At 42.3% G+C, this 19,050-nt stretch overlaps 2 protein-coding genes across 4 annotated transcripts in view; one reads left to right on the plus strand and one right to left on the minus strand.

The window, feature by feature from the left end:
- Nucleotides 1–19,050, plus strand: part of CYFIP2 (cytoplasmic FMR1 interacting protein 2) — a 145,092-nt gene that overhangs the window by 79,546 nt on the left and 46,496 nt on the right. The window lies entirely within an intron of this gene.
- Nucleotides 6–7,211, minus strand: FNDC9 (fibronectin type III domain containing 9). Its single transcript, XM_043982126.1, has 2 exons — nt 6,962–7,211; nt 6–2,468 (listed from the first exon to the last, which is right to left on the minus strand). Exon 2 carries the CDS (start codon nt 2,459–2,461, stop codon nt 1,808–1,810), a length of 654 nt encoding a protein of 217 aa, XP_043838061.1. The 5' UTR covers nt 2,462–2,468; nt 6,962–7,211; the 3' UTR covers nt 6–1,807.

A 19,050-nucleotide genomic window follows, 5' to 3' on the forward strand; every position in this document is an offset into this window, starting at 1 on the left:
TCAGTGATCACAGCAACACATTCCTTGTAAAATTGTCAGTAGGAGAACTCACATCAGCAGATCACATGAAGGGAAGTGTCTTCCAAGCTGGGAGCTAAACGAGGCAGAAGGCTTAGGGAGAGGACTTCAGAAAGAAACAAGGATACTGTAGCCTTTTGTAAAATCAGCTTATTCGGGCTGAAAATCTGGATTGTGCATGGCAATGTAAAGCCATGGTATTTTGTTATATACTGATCACATACTGACTATCAGGGAGGGCTTGCGGATGGGAAGAGGGTGTACAGTGACTTTCTCTAAGCTTGATTCCCCTACCTTGCTTCCTTCTTGGTATGCTAATCACACAGTCCTCATATGATCCTGTGATATTTTCATATATTTCTGCTTGGTGATGGCATGGCAGTGGAGGGAAGGCACGGATGGTTGGCGGGGGGAGCAGAAATAGGGGATTTGAAAAATATCTTTTTTGCTCCCTGGCTTCAGCCTTAAGGACTAGCAAGCCCGTCACACTGCAGTAGCCTGAGCTTAAAGATGAATCTCCTTTTTCCCTTGCTGCTATTTATATTCACATGCAAGATCCTGGTTGCTGTCTAGCCTAAGGCCATCTTGCTCTTTTTGGACCAGCCTCTTCAACCATACTCAGAGCTCAGCAGGGGAGGCAATTTCTTGCCAGGGGGCTTTGTAACAGAAGAAACAAAAGTGCTGAATATTTCAATTATTAAGGAGATTATAATTATAACAAATCCCAGCCAAATTCAAAAATAATTTTCCTTCCAGTTGAAGAAAAACCTGCTACTATTAACATCAAGATCCTTCTCAAGCATCTGGCTTGTGACTCAGGGTCCATGAAAATAACCCACAGTAGAAAGAGATTGTGTGATCTTGAATGACAATGACTCCCAATGTTTGTCTCATTCTTAAAAACTTATTAAGTGCTTTCTTCTCAGCATCCTTGTGAAGTAGAGAGTACACAGATTTCTCTTTGTTTTTTCTTGACTGAATCTATGATTTTGTTGGTATAGGGTGCTCCTCATGAAGAATTTCCATCAATATATATCAACAACTGTTCTGCAACTTTTAGTTTCAAAAAAAAAATCTGGAACATTAAGAGTTTCAATGATTTGTCCAGGGTCACATAACCAGTGTGAGTCCAGGGTGGGACTTGAACTCAGGTCTTCCTGACTCCCAGGCTGGCTCTCTGTCTGGGATGCAATATTTCCTCTGTAGTACAAATGTTACTATCCTCATTTTACAAATGAAGAGATGAAGATCACTGGGATTGATTGACTTGTCTATAGCCATATAGTAAGTGTTCAGCTGGAACTCAGATTCAGAGCTTTTCAACCTAAAACCAGTCCTCTTTCCACTATACACACTGCCTAAATTCATGCAATCTCCCTAAAGTTTCATTTCTTCCAATGTAAAATGAGAAGGGGGGGTGGATTAGCTAATCTATAAATTACCTTCTGCCTCAAAGGTTCTACAGCTCTACACTCCACTCTGTCCTCTACCCTTCAAGAATGTTGGGTGAGATTTGTCTGTTTGGCACTTGACATGAGCTGAATATAGCTAGAGACCACAGTGGCTTCATGTAGCACTGATAATGGGTTGGGTGGCACTTCCAACATATTTATATCCCTGGGCATTTACCCAAACTTTAAGCCGTGCCTTCCCCTGGCACAGGAGAGAAGAGAAAACATTTTTTTACAAAGGAGGAAAAAATCAAACCAACCAATATTAAGCACATGTCATGAAGTTGCCTATGTTTTGCTGGCACATCTCTTCTTAACTGCTCATCCATGATTCATAGTCAACAATGAGGAAATAGAACAGCTTGATCATGAGTCCCCTTGTGGAAGAAGTGGGCAAGGGGAGAGCTGGGGGAACTCTCAGGCACAGGACTAGAACTCTTGGTCAGTAGTGCTGTCATGGGGAACTCCTGCAGGTCTTCCTCCCTCCGCCCAAGGCCCGGAGCACCCTCAGCCCACCTCACCAACTCATCTACTTCCTCCTGCTGGCCTGAGTGGTATGCCCACCGTGGCTCATGGCACCTCAGACACCAGAACTGGAGACAGAAGAAGGCTAATATGGCAATGAAGCAGGCAAGTAGAAGAGCTGTGACCACCCAGAGGGATACTCCAGGATCCAGCTGGGAGCCATTAGTAGGCTTGGAGCTTTTATCCAGGGTGTGGAACATGGTACAGTGGTTGCTGGAGGGGTAGGAATTCCTGCAGGTGATGCACAGAAAGTAGAGAGTGGACGGAGCAAGTTGGCGAAGGACCAGGGAGCTGAGGGTTCGGGGCACTCGTTCTTCATGGTGAAAGGGGTGGCGCAGGTAGCCTGAGAAGATACTGTTCCAATTGGGCCTATACATGACATGGTAATCGTTCTCCAGACAGGGCTCCAGCGTGGACCAAGAGATAGTTGCTTGGGTATAAGAAACATTTTTAACTTCGATGTTCATCACGTCTCTGAAACCCAAAGCACAAGAAAAGGTCAATTCTCCTCACTTTGGTAAATCTATCTCCATCCCAAGGAAAGGAACCTGAAGAGGGGTAGCAAGCATGGCCTGGCTTGGCCAGGACAGACTTTTCATGAAGATTTTCAGGACAATTCAAACATTAAGCAAGAGCCTGTTATATGCGCAACACTCTTCTCTGGGCTGGGGGAGACATAGAGTTTAGATAAGACTCAATTCCTGCCCTCATATTGCTTACAATATGGTGAAACAAAGAGGAAACAAATAATAGTCAAATCCAATGAACATTATGAAGACCTTACAACAAATTCTGCTAAGAATATTGGGGATACCAAGAAACCCTAAAATGGTCACTGCCCTCAATGGGCTCACATTCTCCTAAGGAGAGGGAATAGGGTAGGGGAGGAACAACATCTTGACAAATAGATATGGGGATAGGGACTGGACCCATATTTCATTGCTACAGAGAAATCTCAGGTGAGGAAATGCTCTCTATCAGTACAGGACAAGCCCTCTGCAACTTCTAGTCTAAGAGAGTTGCGTAGAGTGCTGAGAAGTTCGACAATTCATCCTAAGTTACATGACCAGAATGTATCAGAGATGAGACTTGAACCCAGATCTTTCTAACTTCAAGGACAGCTCTTTAACCATTATATTGTACTGCCTCTCTATCTTATAGATAAGTATAGACATAATAATTTATCCATTAAATTAAAGAAGAAGGAGAAAGTACTAACATCTAAGAGATCCAGAAAGGTTTTTCAGGTAGGAAATGCAACTTGACCTGAGCCTGGAAGGAACCCAGAGATTCCAGGAACATATATGAAGGAGCATGCCTTCCAGGCCTGGGGGATGGACAAGGCAAACAATGCCAAGGAAGTGGAAGGTACCCACCTCATCTCATCCTAGCATGGGGATGAACCTAAACTTTTGAAGGCTCTGGCAAGGGAGCACAAACCCCAGCATATCCTATCAAGTGGCCAGGGTTTGACTAGGTGTCTAGGGATGGACTTCAGGATTGTCTTTTCAAGATGAGCATTGCTAAGTCAATCAATCAGTCAACATTTATTAAGTGCTGGAGCTGTCCTAGGTGCTGGAGCTTGGAGACATGCATCTTGTTGACCACCAGATGATGAATTTCTTTTTGGCCATGATAGCTCTACCAAGTTAAAGAATGTCTCCTGAATCATGGCTGCTATTAATATTGTATAAGAGAATACTCCTTCTTTACCCTCATGAAAGAATAGGTCTTTTGAATTTTTGAAGTAAACATAAGCCAAGATCTGTGTGAGGTTTGGAAGGGAGGCATTACCCCTTTCTAGGGCTGGTGGTAGAAATCAAGGAATCTTGGGGGACAGCTAGGTGGCTCAGTGGATAAATCACTGGCCTTGGATTCAGGAGGACGTGAGTTCAAATCTGGCCTCAGACACTTGACACTATCTGTGTGATCCTGGGCAAGTCACTTAACCCCCCATTGCCCCACCAAAGAAAAAAAAAGAAATCAAGGAATCTTGATTTAATGTGGAGGTGTTATTTAAAGTTAGATTTTAAAGGATGGGTAAGAATTCAGCTGTGGGGATGGACAGAGAAGTGCATTGGAGGTATAGCGAATAGTATGAGCAAAGGCATGAAAGCAGGTAAATTCAGGCCAAAAAGAGGAGAAAGTGAATAGTTCATTCTGGGTGAAGCACACATTACCTGGAGAAGAATAATGTAAGATAAGGTTGGAAATATAATATGGGACCAGATTGTGGAAGGTCTAAAAAGCCAGACTCAAGAGGATGAGCTTTGCTGGGTGTATAATGAGGAGTCGTGAAGGAATTTTGAGCAAGAAAATGAAAAGATCATTTCTGTGCCACAAGAAAGATTAGTCTGGCAGGGTACATGGAATGTCTTTGGGGAGTGAGAAAGAGCTGAAGCAACAATATTGGTTGAGAGGCTACTGCAATGGTAAAAGAGAGTGGTAATAAGGGCCTGTGCTTATACAGTATCTGTGGGAATAGAGAGGAGGGGTTGAGACGTCACAGAGATACCACATCGATGAGACTTTACTAACTGATTGAATGTGAGAGCTGAGGGAGGGGAAAGAGAAGAGTGAACAGAAAAATGTACAGCTGTAGGGATGGAAGCATTGAAACAACCTCAGTTAGCTTAGCCTAAATGATCTCCTGGTCCAAACCCGAAGAGCAGAGCAGCCCAGGGTTTTAGAACTCTGGGAGGACCTGACTAAGGAAGATGTGGCCAATATTAGCATGGGTGAGACTTAGGCTCTTTGGCACAAATGAGGGAAGGATAATTCTGAGTACTGACATCCCCCAAGTGGCACCTGGGTCAACAGCCCACCCCCAACCCACACCCACCCCCAACCCACACCCACCCTATTCCCTGCATTCACCACATTTGCCTTTTGCTTTTCTCTATCTCTCCCTCTCCATTTCATATCTTTCTGTCTCCCTCCTCCCTTCCTCTTTTCCTTCATTTCCTTCCTTTCCCCTCTCTGCACCCTTCTCCTTTTAATCATCTGCTTTTCCTGCACTATGAGATCCAGTGGTCCCCATGGGCATTGGGCTACCTCATTTAGCTCTCCAGGCTAAATAGGAGGGTGTTTCACCCTGGCTAAGATCTTTGAGTAGCGATAGTTCTCCCCTTTTCCCTTCTCTCGAATGTCTAAAAAAAGGAACATTTTTAAAAGGATGAGGAGGGGGCAATAGGCAGAACCACAGGAAGCTTCAGGCTTAGTCACTGGAGCTCCCAGATACCAATTCAAATTCAATTTATGCAGCTTCTTTCCTCTGTGATAGCTCCCCTTTGTCTAGTCATTAAGCTTTAAAATGCGTCATGCCTGATAACACTGAGGAGAGCTTTGTGAGATCCAGCTCCTGTCTCACAGTGTGATGCACCCAGCAAAAACCAGCCTTACCTTACAACTCAAGGCAGCCAGACCTTCACAGTGGGGTACATCTGAAGACAGAACTACTGTGCTCTGCCTGGATACCCTGGTGAAACTCAGGGCTGGTGGGGGAAAGCACATTGCTTTTGGCACCTGGCTACCAGGAGAGTTCATCAAGTCAAGTAAAACCCCAAAGAGGCTCCCTTGAAGGGGGAGCAGTTAGCCTAACTACACCTGAAGGGAAGCCATTATTGCTTCTCTTCTGCTGAATTGTAGACTTAAAGCTGGAAGGAACCTTAGAAGCCATATTCTCCAACACCTCATTTTACAAATGAGGAAACTGAGTCCCAGAGAGGTTTAGTGCCTTTTGTCTGTACTATGGCACTGGTGCTTCCTGAACTCCTCCTTCAAGTGCTTGCTGTAACACGAGAAAGCAGCCATACTCCATACATGCAGATCTGCGTGCAACTCTCACCTCTTTTTCTCCCTCTTCACCTCCCCTCACACACATGCCCTGTAGCTTATCACTACAAGACAGTAAAAATTTGACAATACAATACAAACTTGAGTTTACCAAGGGGCTGTTATTTTGCTATTTTCCCCATCACCATCTCTTTATTACCTTCCCTATATCTCTAAAGGATCTGAACTATAGGAAAATATATGGCTCTGAAATGATTTTCCAGGTCTTGCTTTTTATCTGGGCTCACAGAACTCAAGCTTGGAAATATCACTTCCATTTGACTGAGTATCCCTTCCCTGAACAATGGGTTCTAAAGGAATTCATTAAGTGCTTTCAGAACCTCTCTCTGAAAGGCTGTTAGAGGACTGCATCTTGGGAATCTCGTTCATTCCTTCCCTTCTCTTATCCCCTCCCACACAGTCACATGTATTCTCTCCATCCCAATTTGATTAGGGGTGGAAGACCCAGTTCATTTACATAGAATGTCCAGTGGAAGGGACTTTAAGGATGACTGTTTTATAAGATGAGGAAGCAGTGGGGTGATTTAAAATGTATGCATAGTTCCATAGTGGAAGACTTGGGAAATGAACCCAGGGCTCCTGAATGCCAATCCTGTGTTCTTTCCTTTAAACAGCCCCGCCTCAAATCTGTGCTGTTGAGTATTTTAGATACACAGGTGGACCCGCTGAGGATTGGGAAAGGAAATTTTTGTGACAATTACCCCATGATCTTGAGTAAAAAAGAGCCTCTTTTCTCTTCATTCTGGCCCAGGGCTGTGCTATATTGGCTCACTTGATAGACTGAGTTTCCTAATAAAGCCTCTTCCAGTTTCCTAATAAATAAGTAATATACAATTTACATAAATTATATCTACATATTTGATATAAATATACATTTATTTATTCCCTGTCTCTCTGGACAAAAGCCTGCTTCCTTTAATTCAGTCTCACTCTCCCATTCTCCCTCCCCCTCATTCCATTGCGTTCCTACCTAAGTCTTTTTTGTCTTCCTCTCTACTTTTGTTCTTAAATCCTTGATTTTGTTGATTTGCTCCCTGGTTCCCTCCTTGGCTCAGAGTAATGGCTAGGGTTTCTCCAGATAGAGCATGAGAAAGAAAGGCTGTGTATCTTACCTTACAAGTTCTCTTCCCAGGAGAACTATTCAGCCAGAGCCCAGCTCTCCGTGATAGAGCAGATAGAAAGCAGAATTAATGATGCTTTTCCTTCTCTTCCTTCACAGTTAGAGACCTCCCTGATGTCTCTTTTGCTGCTGACTGAGAAAGCCCATTGCCACCCCTACCCCCCTCCAAGCTTTGTATTATACATTTCTTCAGAGTCAGCATCCCTCACCATGGCAACCAATGGGACCTCTACGCACATCGTTTTCAGGGAGCCAGTGAGTGGTCTGTCTCCTGAAAACCTGCAGCCCTGAGAAGGGGACATTTCTCCTTTCAGTTTGTACAATGAGTTAAAAAAAAACTCGGGAAAAATCTAATTTTTTATGCTTGCCTTGGTTTTATGTCTTCTTTAATGCTCCTATTTCTTCATGTTTTTCTTTGCTCATTTCAACCATGATTGGAGATTTAAGAAGTATTTTAATATTTTGTGGCAAAAATTACTTTCCCTTCTTATCTCCACTCATCCTAGTTGCATTTAGCACTTTCTCCCTTCTTACCCCCTATTCATCCTAATTGTACCTACTACCTTCTCCCTTCTTACCCCTACTCATCTGAATTGCACCTACCACCTTATATTCTCCCTCACCCAACTCTTCACCTCTCTAATATCTCTTCTGTTCCTTACTTTTCACTCTGTTAAATATGCATTAGTTATGGGATCTTGGTCTTGGCTTAGCAGTTTAATCATTCAGACAGGGTCTCAGTTTCCTCACTTGTAAAATGAGAGTGTTAGGCTATTTGATTCCCAAAGTCCTTGAGTTTAATGATTCTGGGATTCTTTCAAAGATTTCATGTTTCCTTTTCCCCAGCAGCATGTTCTGGCTGTGATATCCCATCCTTATCCTCCATATGTCTAACATAAGCCACCAAAAACCATTTGGGAAATACAGAAAGAAGGTTTACTCAGATAAAATAGGGATGTAGCTATATTATATATGGTGTGGTTTTTTAAAAGCACTATACTTAAAGTCAGAAGACCCAGCTATGGGGAGACCCTCAGCTCTAACACTTACTTGTTAGTGAACATGGGCAAGTCATTCACCCCATCTGGGTCTCAGTTTTCCCATTTCTAAAGGGGAGGGTAGTGTTCCTTGCACAACTTACCACTTAGGGCTATTGTGTGGAAAGTGTTTTGTAAACCATAGAGACTTATAGACACATGAACTATTATTAAATGTGTCGACCATTCTCTTTCCTAGTATCTGTCATCTGTTGCCCAAACAAATCAATTCCAGAAACCAAGGACAAGGATACATTGGAGATAACTCCCGCTGTTCCTTGACAGTTTTAAAAAATCCTTGTCTCTTTAGATTTCCAAATCTGGGAAATGATCACTTACTAAAAGGTCAGAGCCAGAGTGGTCCTAAGGGGTTGGCTAGTCAAACCTCCTCATGTTACAGATGGGTAAATTAAGTCCCAGATAGAATCTCTGGCCCAGGGATACTATTGAAATGGTTGTCAGAGATAACTGGGAAGTTCTGTTACACTAGCTAGAGGGAGTCAGAGGCCTTTACCCTGGCAAAAGGGTTTCTCTGAATGATAATTTTGATGACTCTAATATGTCATGACTAATAGAGTTTATCCCATAGTCTGCAAGTGGAATTTTATTTTAATTAAGAGGGAAATCCAAAGTTAAGAGGAATCATGAACTTCAGAATACCTCCTCCCCAAAACTAATGGCATCCTCCAAAATCGTCTCTCCACAGAGTATAACATTGTTCTTACCACAGAAGGAAAAATACAGGTGGCATCTAGTCTGTTTCTATTAACAGGATTATTTATGAGCAGAGGAAGAAGGAAAAAAGCCAATGCTAATAATAAAGCCAAAAAGTGCTCAGCTGGATCTCATCATCTTATTCTCTGGAGACGGGAATTCCTAACTTCAGATGTTCTCCATCAGCATTTTTTCACCTGGACTTTAATTATTCAGTTCTGGGGAATGATAGACCATCATATCTAGAAGGAGCTTTAAGAGATTAACTAGTAACCTTTTGTGTTACTGATAAGGAAACTGCAACCCAGAGAGGTAAAAATGACTTATCCAGGGTCACTCAGCTAGGTCTTCAGATTTATAGGCTAATACTTTTACTACATTGCCAGGTTGACTTTGATGTATTTCTAAACCAAGAGCGGCCATCTTTGCCTGGAATAACAGGGAGTTGTCTGGAGGAATCTACTTTATGCTACAATGCCTTGTTCCTCTGTCAGCTGAAAAATCCTCAGAGTGGTCCTTTCACTACATTAAGCTCTGATGCTTCCTTGCCATTTACACAATTAACAATGGCCAGAGAAAGTCACTGCATTAGAATCAACCCCACCTGGATATGACAGGGAAGGAGCTATGGAGTGGCTACTGTAAGATCAGGGAGTAAAATAGTATAAGAGGTTTTATTGTTCAGTCATATTTGACTCTTTGTGACCCCATTTTGTGGGTTTCTTTTGCCATTTCCTTCTCCAACTCATTTTACAGATGAGGAAACTGAGGCAAACAGGGTTAAGTGACTTGCCCAGGGTCACACAACTAGGAAGTATCTGAGGCTCTGTACACTATGGCGCCACCCAGGGAAATAACAGAGCTACTCACCAGTGTAAAGAATTAATTGTTATTTGAGGTTTTTATGCCTCAGCACGTACTGGTCTGGGGCTCCACAAACCGCACGGTGCTCCACCCACTGGTGGTAGCCATTGCCAGGGCCCACGCCTACATGGGCCTGGCAAAATTATAATGATTGGAAACCTAGTGAGGGCAGTCATGTAACTGTCAGAGTGGCCATCCCATTGGCTGGGGCTGTGTGGAGTGTTTCTAGGTTTGGGGGAGGAGAATTGGGCATTCTAGGTGGAAGCTGGAAAGCGACAGGCATTCTGCTGCATATTTTCAGCTGATTCCTGGACGGTGGTATTTTTTTTTCAGGTATTATAATTTCCCTTTCCCCATTTTATTTCCTTTCCCTTGATTCTACTGGTCCTGTTTTGTTGGGTTTTTTAAGTTCATTTTTGTTAAAATAAATCTTCTTCTGTTTTGAGGGAGGCTGCCAGTCTCCTTCCTTGCCCCAATATTGGAGCGAGCTGCTTAGCTAGCACTCCCCAGTTAAAAATTGGTCCCCACACCAGCCAGCCAAGGGTTTATGCCTGATAGTCTTGTTAGGCATGATGGGTTTCTCCCATGTATAAGTCCCTGCTTTCTTCAATCAACAACAGGACAGTTTCATGGTATAGCAATGGGAAGGGTACCAAAGCATAATTTTTACCAAAGTACAGTATTCAGGTGCTGACAGAGAAGCAATTTGGCATAGGACATTGTAGGCCAGCCTTGGAGTCAGGAAGACCTGGGTTGAAATCCTGCTTATAATTGCTATGTAATGGTAGTGAGGTCACGCTTAACCTCTCAATGTCCACACAACTGCTTTAAGTTGGTAATAAGTATCTGCGGAAAGGGTTTCCAACACCAGGAGTTCCTTACACCATTGAAATCACTGGTCCCAACTCCCTACCCCCAAAATATAGGTTCCACAGAAAGTTCCCAATTAGCCAGATTTTTTTTTTCAAACAACTGATATGTCACTTAAAATTTTCAAAGCACTTCATATACATTAATTCATTTAGGTCTCACAGAAATCTGTGAGGTAAGTATTCCAGGTTTTTCATTTTATTCCAATTTTATAGGAGGGGAAACTGAGGCTCAGAGGGGTTAAGTGCTTTGCCCAGCGTCGCATAGTGAATTAGCATCAGAGGTAGGATTTAAACCCAGGTCTTCATGATGCAAAGTCTGGGACTCTTTCTACTACACTGCACTCACCACCTCTTAAGCACCAAATTATATACATAATAGACATAGATATACAAAAAAAATTAAGATTTCCTCTTAGGAGCATCTGTACTCAAATTATAAAAAAAACATGAATTGTAAATTTCTTCCAAAACCTTCATTGCCTTTTAAAATTGTAAGGTTAAGAAAAAAAGCTATACAGTACAACATATTTGGCACCACTTTTCATACTACTCCATCCCAAAAGCATCAGGGTGTTCATGCAAAAAGGGGTATCTTTTAATGTAGGCAATTTAGCAACAACTTTATTATGATCACTAGGCAGCTGTGAATAGTGCCAGGCCTGGAGTCAGGAAGACTCATCTTCCTGAATTCAAATCCAGCCTCAGATACTTACTACCTGTGTGACACTGGGCAAGTCACTTAACCCCATTTGCCTCAGTTTCCTCATCTGTAAAATGAGCTGGAGAAGGAAATAGCAAACCACTCAAGTATCTTTGCCAAGAAAACCCCAAATGGGGCCACAAAGAGTTGGGACATGACAGAAATGACTGAACAGTAAATAACTATGATCACCAACACCAAAATGTGCTTAGTACTTAGCAGTAGGGATAAGGACTGGCTGTGTGATTTCAATTGTATAAGAAACTTCTGAGGGCAGCTAGGTAGTGCAGCAGATAAAGCACCAGTCCTGGATTCAGGAGGACCTGAGTTCAAATTCACCCCCAGACACTTGACACTTACTAGTTGTGTGACCCTGGGCAAGTCACTTAACTCTCATTGTCCCGCCCCTCCCCCCCATGGAACTTTTGGGTGATTAAATTCTATCTATTAATGCAGGTCAGCACCTACAATCTGCAGTCTCAAGAAAATTGACTTACCCAGGGTCACAAAACCTTTATGTGTCAGAAGCAGGACTTGACCCAAGTCTTCACATCAGCTCTCTTTCTATTTACTCCACATAGTCTTTCAGCCACACCACTCCCAAAAAGACAAGATAGTTCCCATCAGCTCATTTCACCATCTAGTACTTAAGAGAACTGAGTCTTAGAATAAATTCAAATTAGTAATAAAAATACAAGATTCTGGCTACTTCTCCCTCTGCCTCAATTTTGTCTTCTCTAAAATGGGGGGAAGTGAACCAGGGCAATCTTTAAGAGCCCTTCCTTATCTGACATTCTATATTCTGTGTTCTGAGGTTCCTTCCAGTGCTGACATCCTGGGATACGGATACTTTACCAGGCCCTCCAGTTCTCTCTTCTACCCCAAGCATGGCTACTACTAATTTAGTCGTTCACTTTCAAAGATTTTGGCTTTTCAACATTATTTAGAATGTTAAGATCCACATATGCCACCTGAATTGAAGAACTGGTTCAGTTGTCAAAGTGTGGCCAGCTGATTACATGCAAATACCTACAAGGAGGAGAGAAACTGTAAGACTTGCAGAGAAAGAGAGGAAATTAGAAGCATCTTTAAATCTGAAGAAGAAAGTATTCAGTGTTTACAGAAGGACAGCAATTATGACTCCAGAATTCAGGGGTGTAAAGTGTTTCAAAACAGTTTAGAAAGGAAGTAAGTGCTTTGAGTCTGTTCCCGCTCCACACACACACACATTGGAAGGAACCTTGAAACAATGTTAAAACTAAAAGGAATCTTATACCATAGAATGTCCAAGTTAGAAGCAACCTTGGAATACAGAATGTTAGAGAGCTAGAAGAAAGCTGAGAACATAAAATTTCAGAACTGGAAATGACCTTAGAATCTGAACTGTTGGGGCAGCTAAGTGGCACAGTGGAGAAAGCACCAGCCCTGGATTCAGGAGGACCTGAGTTCCAATCTGGCCTCAGACACTTGACACTTACTAGCTGTGTGACCCTGGGCAAGTCACTTAACCCTCATTGCCCTGAGAGAGAGAGAGAGAGAGAGAGAGAGAGAGAGAGAGAGAGAGAGAGAGAGAGAGAGAGAGAGAGAGAGAATATGGACTGTTGAACCTAGGAAAGGATTTAGAACTAGTAGAAAGTTACAACTGGAAGGAGTCCTAGAATGTAGAATGTCAGAACTGAAAGAGACTTGCAAACATAGACACTATTATTTGATTTCCATAAAAGTCAAGGTGGAAATATGAAACTCCTTGGTGAGGACCTGAGTTCAAATCTGGCCTCAGACACTTGACACTTACTAGTTGTGTGACCCTGGTCAAGTCACTTAACCCCCACTGCCCTGCAAAAAAAAAAAAGCCAAAACAAAACAAAAAAAAACACAAAAAATGAAAATATGGATTATCTTATGGTCAGTAGACAGTCTCAAGAAATGCAAATATCCTGATTCATAAATTTGGATGCTAATTGGATGTCACTTAAAATTTGGATTTTGGTTTGTGCCACTTCAAACATTCATTTTTCCCTATTCTTTAGATACTTCTTTGCCTTAAGAAAATGCAGTTGGCATTTCTTAACCTGGTTAATATGTGGTCTTAAATCTTAAATCTTAAATTAGGGTTGCTTGTTATTTTAGACACGAAGAATCATATAATTTTAGTACTGGAAGACACCCTGGGGCTTGTCTAGTCCAACAGATGGGGGAAATGAAATCCAGAGAGGAAAGTGACTTTTATTTCATGCAGTTTGACTTTAAATGAAGCCTGTTTTAAGTGAGCTTTCCTAAAAAGACTAGGTACATATTGAATTCAAGAGAGGGGAATGTTCAGCCCTGTTAATTGAGTCAGCCCAGAAAGGATGTTCAAGCCTGTTAATGAACCAATCCTGCTAATTGACTCTGCTTTTTTTTTTTTTAGTGAACTTAATTAGCAGGATCAATTTAGATTTAGTTAATTGGTAGTATGCCCACTAGGAACATTTGTGGTAGGTTTCCAGTATCTAGCATCACCATTGTGTCCCTGTTTTTCTTCACATCATCAGAATATGTCCAGCCTTCTGCCTCTCCACCCATTCCCCTATGGGGCAGTAAGGTCCAGCCTCCTATTGAGTCAGCAGGTTAGACTGGGTGCCCTTAAGGATTGTTTGTGCACGTCTCTTTTGGCATGTGCGTGTTTCTCTACTTGCATGTGTTGGCGTGTCCTGAGGAATGATGGAGGGTGATGGTTGAATATTTGTGATTCTTTGAAAGGGGGTTGGTTTGCCTAATGCTGACTTTGGAATTCTCTTCAGTTCAATCCTATTCTTGAAAGGCTTGGGTCATACCTTGAAGCATAGGCTTCTGAAGGACATAAAGAGGACTCAGTTTCATTCAATTTGGCAAAGTTTAGTATTTGTTATGTTTTAGGATCCATGAAAGATCCAAAGAAAGATATGGTCCCTGCCTTCAAGGAGCTTAGTCCTATCAAAATGGCCAAAACAGGGTGTTCCAATTGCATGGTATGTGCCTGGGGTTTTTTTTTTTTAGAGGTTTCTGTCCTGTGGTGATGAAGCAACTCTACAGTGAATTCATTTCTCACTCCTGACTAGGAAAAGAAGAAAGATATTTCAAAGTCCCTTCCAGTTCTAAATCTATGATCTATCAAACCTGTCAGGTAGCTGATGAATTGCCATCCCTCTTTACATATTTGATTCACATCTGCTAAGAAGTGCTGCCATCTGGGGCAGCTAGGTGGCGCAGTGGATAAAGCACCAGCCCTGGATTCAGGAGTACCTGAGTTCAAATCCGGCCTCAGACACTTGACACTTACTAGCTTTGTGACCCTGGGCAAGTCACTTAACCCCCGTTGCCCCACAAACAAAACAAAACAAGTGCTGCCATCGACAGTAGGAGGTCTCAGAAAATAAGCACTAAGAAAATAAGACTTTGGGGGGACAAGGCAGTGGAGTTTAATCCTTACTTCTGGGACTCTGCCAGGTTTTTGTTCATTCTAAAGTGGCTCCTCAGCTGGATCCTGGAAGTATCCTTCCTGCCCATCTCCTAGGGAAATGGTAAAATGGAAGGAAGTGGCATAAGCCATCAGGCAATTGCAGGAGAATACTGTAGCAAGCTGTACACCTTTTCATTCAATAAGCATTTATTAAGCCTACTAGGTGCCCAGTAATGCTGTGCCAGGACTGGGAGTACAAAGATAAGTTCCTGTCCTCAAGACACATTCCTTTGTAGGGTTTGTAAACCTTGAAATGCTGTGTAAATGGATGAGTTGAGTCCTTAGGCATTGTTTGTCTCAGTCCTGACACGTGTAAAATAATCAAATTAGACTAAATTATCCCTAAGACCACTTTTAGCCCTGATTGTCTCTGCTTCTAGAGTAGGTTTCAGGTCCATACCACAAGAAAAAGCCAAAAGATGGAGAAAGAGCTGACTAACTGCTGACTTCCCTTCAGTGGTCGCAATGCAAAAAAGGGATCGTTGTCCCAAATTTCCTCTCAATAGCATTTCCTGAAGAAGGACCTGTATAGGAAGACCTGGGTACACTCTCGCATTTCTGTGGGTTAGAAGAAATAGCTAAATGGCACCGAGAAAAGAGCCTAATGGACCATAAACTTTGTGCTTTTATCAAGGGCAGCATTTCCAAATGCTGGCCATTACAAGATCAGCATCACTATGTGCTCCTGTGGGCCTAGGCAACAAAGCCAAACCATTAGTGGCTCTTGTCAAAGACCATTAGCTGAAGGGGCACTCACTTGAAGAAAAATCCCTTTTCCTAAAAGCAACCAGAAGCAATAGAAAAATCAGTCTTTGCAGCTGCTGGCGCATTGGATCCCTGCCCACGAGGCAACATGACACAAAGTTTGGAGAACAAGCCTCAGATCAGAAAGACTTGGGTCCCAGACCCACCTCTAACGCTGCTAGCTCTGTGACCCTTTGGCAAGTTGCTGAATTTCTCAGAGCCACCAGCAGTTCTCTAAGAACAGGTACTGAGCTGCCTTAGGGGGACAGTTTTCTCCCCAAGAGTTCCCTATAGCAGCAGCTCTCAAACTTTTTGGTATCATGACCCCTTTGTGCTCGTAAAAATTATGGAGGACCCACCAGAAAGCTTTCGTTTATGTGGGTCACAGCTATCCGTATTTACCATATTTGATATCAAAATGACTTCATATTCTTATGAAAATAGTTTTGACTTCATGGGTCCCCTTTTGAAAGTGTTCCAGGGACCTCTAGGGATCCCCAGACCACACTTTGAGGACCACTGCCTATACCAATGAAATCAAAGATCTGATACCAAAAAATCATATATAATAATAATACCCCCCCAAATCATAATGCATGCATACTACATTGTTAACAAGTACGTTTTCTCTGCACAGAAAAACTTCATTATGATACTAGCCCAGCTATGTATATCACTGAACTGAACATTTTCTTAAAAATTCCTGGCATGTGCATGATACTAACTTGAGCAATTATCATACTTTCAGGTCTATAATAGGCACATGGCTCTAAACACCAGTCCTATCCCCCACCAAAATGGCCATTAGACTATTTTGTGACTACATGTGATAATGTCTCCAGTCACCCTCTATTTATTTGAGAATTTCATCACACTCAAGTAATATTAAGAAATCATCTGGGGGGCAGCTAGGTGGCGCAGTGGATAGAGCACCGACCCTGGAGTCAGGAGTTCCTGAGTTCAAATCCGGCCTCAGACACTTAACACTTACTATCTGTGTGACCCTGGGCAAGTCACTTAACCCCAATTGCCTCATTAAAGAAAAGAAATCATCTGTGTAGTCTTTTGCTGCATAAATGTTGCAACTACATATAACACAACTTTAGGACCTCAAAGTAGGTGAAGCTTTTGTATAATGGATGTATTCTGTTGTCCAGAATGATGAAGGAATGGGACAATTCCATTTGATTCTGATTTTTTGCATATCCCAAATATGCAATACAGGAATTTCAAATTTTAAGCTGATTAGGATGCAGTAAGACTCCATAGTGGTAAAACTAAACTGAATAGAGCAGAATCTTTCTTTGAGGATGCATAAGGACTTTGAAGCATAATTATGTTGGGTTTTTTTGTTTTGTTTTCTTTTGTTTTGTTTGTTTTTTGTGTGTGTGAGGCAACGGGGGGGGGGGGGGTTAAGTGGCTTGCCCAGGGTCACACAGCTAATAAGTGTCAGTCAAGTGACTGAGGCCTGATTTGAACTCAAGTGCTCTGGAATCCAGGTTTGGTGCTTTATCCACTGCGCCACCTAGCTGCCCCCTGAAGCATAATTGTGAATGCCATTAACACTATATTGTGGAAGTGCTGGGTTGCAGAGAGTTCTGACTAACAGAGCATCAGATAACAGTTTTTGTTGATTAAGTTAAAATGTATTAGTTCTTTTCTGATGGAGATAGAGTAGCATAGTGGAGAAATGGCTAGCTTTGAGGTCAAGAAAACCTGGATCCAAGTCCTTCCTCAGACACATTCTACCTATGTGAGCATGGACAAGTTTTTCAGCCTAGCTGCCGAGAAACTAGGTGGCACAGTGAATAGAGTGTTGGCCCTGGAATCAAGAAAGTCTGAATTCAAATCCAGCCTCAGACACTTCCTAGATGTGTGACCTAACTGAGCAAGTTACTTAAACTTCTGACTGCCTCAGTTTTCCCAACTGTAGAAAAACAGGGATAATAATAGCTTCCACTTCACTGAGTTGTTCTGAGAATCAAGTCAGATAATAATTGTAAAAAGCATTTAGTACAGTGCCTGACACACAGTCAGCACTTAATAAATGCTCATTCCCTCCCTCCCTCTTAACCAACAGTGTCCTAGTCTCTATAATGGGCGGAAGGGGATTAAACTGAGAATATAGGTTACATGCTATAGAGTGCTGAAGCCAGCTCTTACTGGCTGGAAAGCTGATTATCAAATTTTTTACATGAATGCAATTACAACTCTGCAAACCAATGATGTAGATTAAACTTTAAAATGTACCCTCCATACATTGGAAAAGCTGGTTGTTAAACATTTACTGGCCAACCCAGGTTGCATACCATCTTCCTGCTCATAGCCAGTCAAGGCTTGTCTCTAAAACAAGCACCCCTACTCTATCCTCTCCTCTAGACACTCTCAACCTCCCCCCTTTTGAGTCCTTTCTGGTTTTCAAAGCAATTATCTAACTGCTACCAAGAGAACCAATGGCAATTGTGTAGATGCTACTTGGAAAATTCTTCCCCTCCCCCTAGAATAGCTAGTGTCTGCCTCCCAGATCACCGCCTGGCTATGGTAGGTGTCCCTCAAAGGGGAGATTTTACTCTCCAATGCTCTAACTGGTGAGTAAGAGCCCCAATGCACCTCTTCCCTTTTTATTTTGGGTGGGACAGAATGATCTGTTTAAGATAAGCACTCTTGGATCGGCTGTGTTTTACTTTGCATAACATTACATTACCTTCCCCATGCCACCAACCCAGTCATCTTCCAATTACTAATGAAGGCACCAACCTCCTTCCAGTCACCCAGGTTCAAAACTACAGCATCCTCTCTCACTCCTCCCTCTCCTTCACCAAGCAAATCCATCTGTCAATTATACCTCCACACCACAGCTCACCTCCTTTTCTCCATCTCCATAGCAACCACCCTAGTTCAGGACCTCAAGACCTCTCACCTGGATTATTGCAATCACCTCCCTCCATCTTCTCTCCCTTCTCAGTTCTATCCTCCATGCTCCTGCCAAAGAGATTTTCCTAAAGCACAAGTCTATCACTCTCCTACTCACTAAACTCTAATTGTTCCTTATTGACTCCAGGATCAAATATTATTTCTTATTCATCTCATCTTTTAAAACATCCATTTTGGGGGTAAATTTTATAATGTATATGATTATTAGTACAGTAGTACATGCACATAATTTATAAATAAGTAGCTATACATATGGGGGTATATAATTTAAAAATTGTTTACTGCAAGGGATGTGCAACCTAAAAAACTGGAGACCCTGGGCAGTTCCATAGGAAACAGCTGATCTGTTCTGATAGAGGGCTCTTCTCTATGATGAGTTCCCCACACCAATGAACTCAGTTCCAGACCAAAAGAAAAGTACCAAGGGGTGGGGAAAAGCTAAATTGAATTTAGTAAGTCCTTTTATATAACACTACAGTTTTGGGGGTTTTTTTGGTTTTTTGGCTTTTGGTTTTTTTGGTGAGGCAATTGGGGTTAAGTGACTTGCCCAGGGTCCCACAGCCAGTAAGCGTCAAGTGTCTGAGGCCAGATTTGAAGTCAGATCCTCCTGACTCCAGGGCTGGTGCTTTATCCACTGCGCCACCTAGCTGCCCCCACTACAGTTTTTTAAAAATGAAAAATTTGGGGGTAGCTAGGTGGCGCAGTAGATAAAGCACCAACCCTGGATTCAGGAGG

The sequence above is a fragment of the Dromiciops gliroides genome, chromosome 2, assembly GCF_019393635.1.
Source record: "Dromiciops gliroides isolate mDroGli1 chromosome 2, mDroGli1.pri, whole genome shotgun sequence".
Taxonomy (NCBI): domain Eukaryota; kingdom Metazoa; phylum Chordata; class Mammalia; order Microbiotheria; family Microbiotheriidae; genus Dromiciops; species Dromiciops gliroides.